The 3,037-nt window shown below is 45.8% G+C and overlaps 1 protein-coding gene across 1 annotated transcript; it reads right to left on the reverse strand.

The window, feature by feature from the left end:
* Window positions 1–1,567: 1,567 nt before the first annotated feature.
* On the reverse strand, window positions 1,568–2,306 carry LOC127140227 (integumentary mucin C.1-like; the record flags this gene model as incomplete). Its single annotated transcript, XM_051068183.1, has 2 exons — window positions 2,109–2,306; window positions 1,568–2,072 (listed from the first exon to the last, which is right to left on the reverse strand). Coding segments are annotated over exons 1-2 (703 nt in total), but the record flags the coding sequence as incomplete, so codon positions are not given.
* Between the last annotated feature and the right edge of the window lie 731 nt (window positions 2,307–3,037).

A 3,037-nucleotide genomic window follows, 5' to 3' on the forward strand; every position in this document is an offset into this window, starting at 1 on the left:
GTTGTAGTTGTAGGTGCAGCAGTTGTTGTTGTTGGGCCTGAAGTTGTAGTTGTAGATGCAGCAGTTGTAGATGCAGCAGTTGTGGTTGTTGAGTCTGCAGTTGTTGTTGTTGGGACTGAAGTTGTAGTTGTAGGTGCAGCAGTTGTGGTGCAGCAGTTGTGGTTGTTGGTCTGCAGTTGTTGTTGTTGGACTGAAGTTGTTGTTGTGGTGGCAGCAATTGTGGTTGTTGAGGGCTGCAGTTGTGGTTGTTGGTGCAGCAGTTGTGGTTATCGGGGCAGCAGTTGTAGTCGTAGGTGCAGCAGTTGTGGTTGTCGGGGCAGCAGTTGTAGTCGTAGGTGCAGTAGTTGTGGTTGTAGGGACAGAAGTTGTAGTTGTTGGGGCAGCAGTTGTGGTTGTTGAGGCTGCAGTTGTTGTTGTTGGGCCTGAAGTTGTAGTTGTAGATGCAGCAGTTGTGGTTGTTGAGGCTGCAGTTGTTGTTGTTGGGCCTGAAGTTGTAGTTGTAGATGCAGCAGTTGTGGTTGTTGAGGCTGCAGTTGTTGTTGTTGGGCCTGAAGTTGTAGTTGTAGGTGCAGCAGTTGTGGTTGTTGAGGCTGCAGTTGTTGTTGTTTGGCCTGAAGTTGTAGTTGTAGGTGCAGCAGTTGTGGTTGTAGGAGCTGCAGTTGTTGTTGTTGGGGCAACAGTTGTGGTTGTTGGGGTGGTGGTGGTTGTTGGGGCAGCAGTTGTAGTCGTAGGTGCAGAAGTTGTGGTTGTAGGGACAGAAGTTGTAGTTGTTGGGGCAGCACTTGTGGTTGTTGAGGCTGCAGTTGTTGTTGTTGGGCCTGAAGTTGTAGTTGTAGATGCAGCAGTTGTGGTTGTTGAGGCTGCAGTTGTTGTTGTTGGGCCTGAAGTTGTAGTTGTAGGTGAAGCAGTTGTGGTTGTTGAAGCTGCAGTTGTTGTTGTTGGGACAGAAGTTGTAGTTGTAGGTGCAGCAGTTGTTGTTGTTGGGCCTGAAGTTGTAGTTGTAGATGCAGCAGTTGTAGATGCAGCAGTTGTGGTTGTTGAGTCTGCAGTTGTTGTTGTTGGGACTGAAGTTGTAGTTGTAGGTGCAGCAGTTGTGGTTGTTGGGGCAGCAATTGTGGTTGTTGAGGCTGCAGTTGTGGTTGTTGAGGCTGCAGTTGTGGTTGTTGGTGCAGCAGTTGTGGTTATCGGGGCAGCAGTTGTAGTCGTAGGTGCAGCAGTTGTGGTTGTCGGGGCAGCAGTTGTAGTCGTAGGTGCAGTAGTTGTGGTTGTAGGGACAGAAGTTGTAGTTGTTGGTGCAGCAGTTGTGGTTGTTGAGGCTGCAGTTGTTGTTGTTGGGCCTGAAGTTGTAGTTGTAGATGCAGCAGTTGTGGTTGTTGAGGCTGCAGTTGTTGTTGTTAGGCCTGATGTTGTAGTTGTAGGTGCAGCAGTTGTGGTTGTAGGAGCTGCAGTTGTTGTTGGGGCAACAGTTGTGGTTGTTGGGTGGTGGTGGTTGTTGGGGCAGCAGTTGTAGTCGTAGGTGCAGAAGTTGTGGTTGTAGGGACAGAAGTTGTAGTTGTTGGGGCAGCACTTGTGGTTGTTGATGCTGCAGTTGTTGTTTTTGGGCCTGAAGTCGTAGTTGTAGATGCAGCAGTTGTGGTTGTTGAGGCTGCAGTTGTTGTTGTTGGGCCTGAAGTTGTAGTTGTAGGTGAAGCAGTTGTGGTTGTTGAGGCTGCAGTTGTTGTTGTTGGGACAGAAGTTGTAGTTGTAGGTGCAGCAGTTGTTGTTGTTGGGCCTGAAGTTGTAGTTGTAGATGCAGCAGTTGTAGATGCAGCAGTTGTGGTTGTTGAGTCTGCAGTTGTTGTTGTTGGGACTGAAGTTGTAGTTGTAGGTGCAGCAGTTGTGGTTGTTGGGGCAGCAATTGTGGTTGTTGAGGCTGCAGTTGTGGTTGTTGGTGCAGCAGTTGTGGTTATCGGGGCAGCAGTTGTAGTCGTAGGTGCAGCAGTTGTGGTTGTCGGGGCAGCAGTTGTAGTCGTAGGTGCAGTAGTTGTGGTTGTAGGGACAGAAGTTGTAGTTGTTGGGGCAGCAGTTGTAGTTTTTGGTGCAGCAGTTGTGGTTGTTGAACCTGTAGCCTTAACTGTTGGTGACGCAGTTGTTGGGGAAGCCATAGTTGTTTTTGGAGTAGTGGTTGTGGATGGGGTTGTTGGAGTTGGAGTGTCAGCAGAAGTGCTTGTTGTTGTTTGAGCAATAGTTGTTGTTGTGAGGGTATTGCACAATGTGTTTTCACAACAAGTTGGTCCACTGGTGATGATGCCAAAATTTGCCACCATAAAAGGTAGGTCATTCAGACTGGAACCAGCTAAACATATGCTATCAGATGCACAGCCGAAGGCTTGAGAAGTGTTGGTCCCGCTCGCCACTACAGATGGAAAATCACATTTGTATTACACAGCTGTCACACAAGCTGCGAAGAAAATTATAGGTGTAAGGCAGCGCCTATCCCTGCAGTTTATCTATGAACAGGCTGCACAAAGGTTAGCCAACAAGATCATTGATCCATCTCATCTCATTCATCCTGCCATCAGGGAGGAGATCTAAACCACCATACTTTTGTTTTAATAGACTAAAAAAAACTCTTTTAGCAGCTGAGTGGCAGCTGAAGGAACTTAGTCTGAAATGATCAATAGTAGAAGTTCCATTTATTTTTATTTATTTAAAATTGCTGTAAGCTTTTTATCTATCATATCAAATTATGCAATGATTATTATGTCAGTTGTTGTGTTTTTAGATATGTGCTTAGGTTTCCTGAAGTAGTCGTATTTTATCTTTTGTGTAGGTGGAATGTTCTTTATCTATGTACACAGCATGGGAGAATGCCCAAGTCAAATTTCCGACAATGTAAGACAATAAAGTGAATTTTTAATTAAAAATGGGTCATTATCAGCTAACTGTACCAAGAAGAAGTAATGAGCTCTTTCATTTGAGGAGAAATTTAACATCACATCCAAATCCTGATTTGATCATGGTCATGATTTTGGTGATTTGTTTTGAAATAGTGAAA

The sequence above is a fragment of the Lates calcarifer genome, unplaced genomic scaffold (genome assembly GCF_001640805.2).
Source record: "Lates calcarifer isolate ASB-BC8 unplaced genomic scaffold, TLL_Latcal_v3 _unitig_2601_quiver_1413, whole genome shotgun sequence".
In the NCBI taxonomy this organism is placed as follows: domain Eukaryota; kingdom Metazoa; phylum Chordata; class Actinopteri; family Centropomidae; genus Lates; species Lates calcarifer.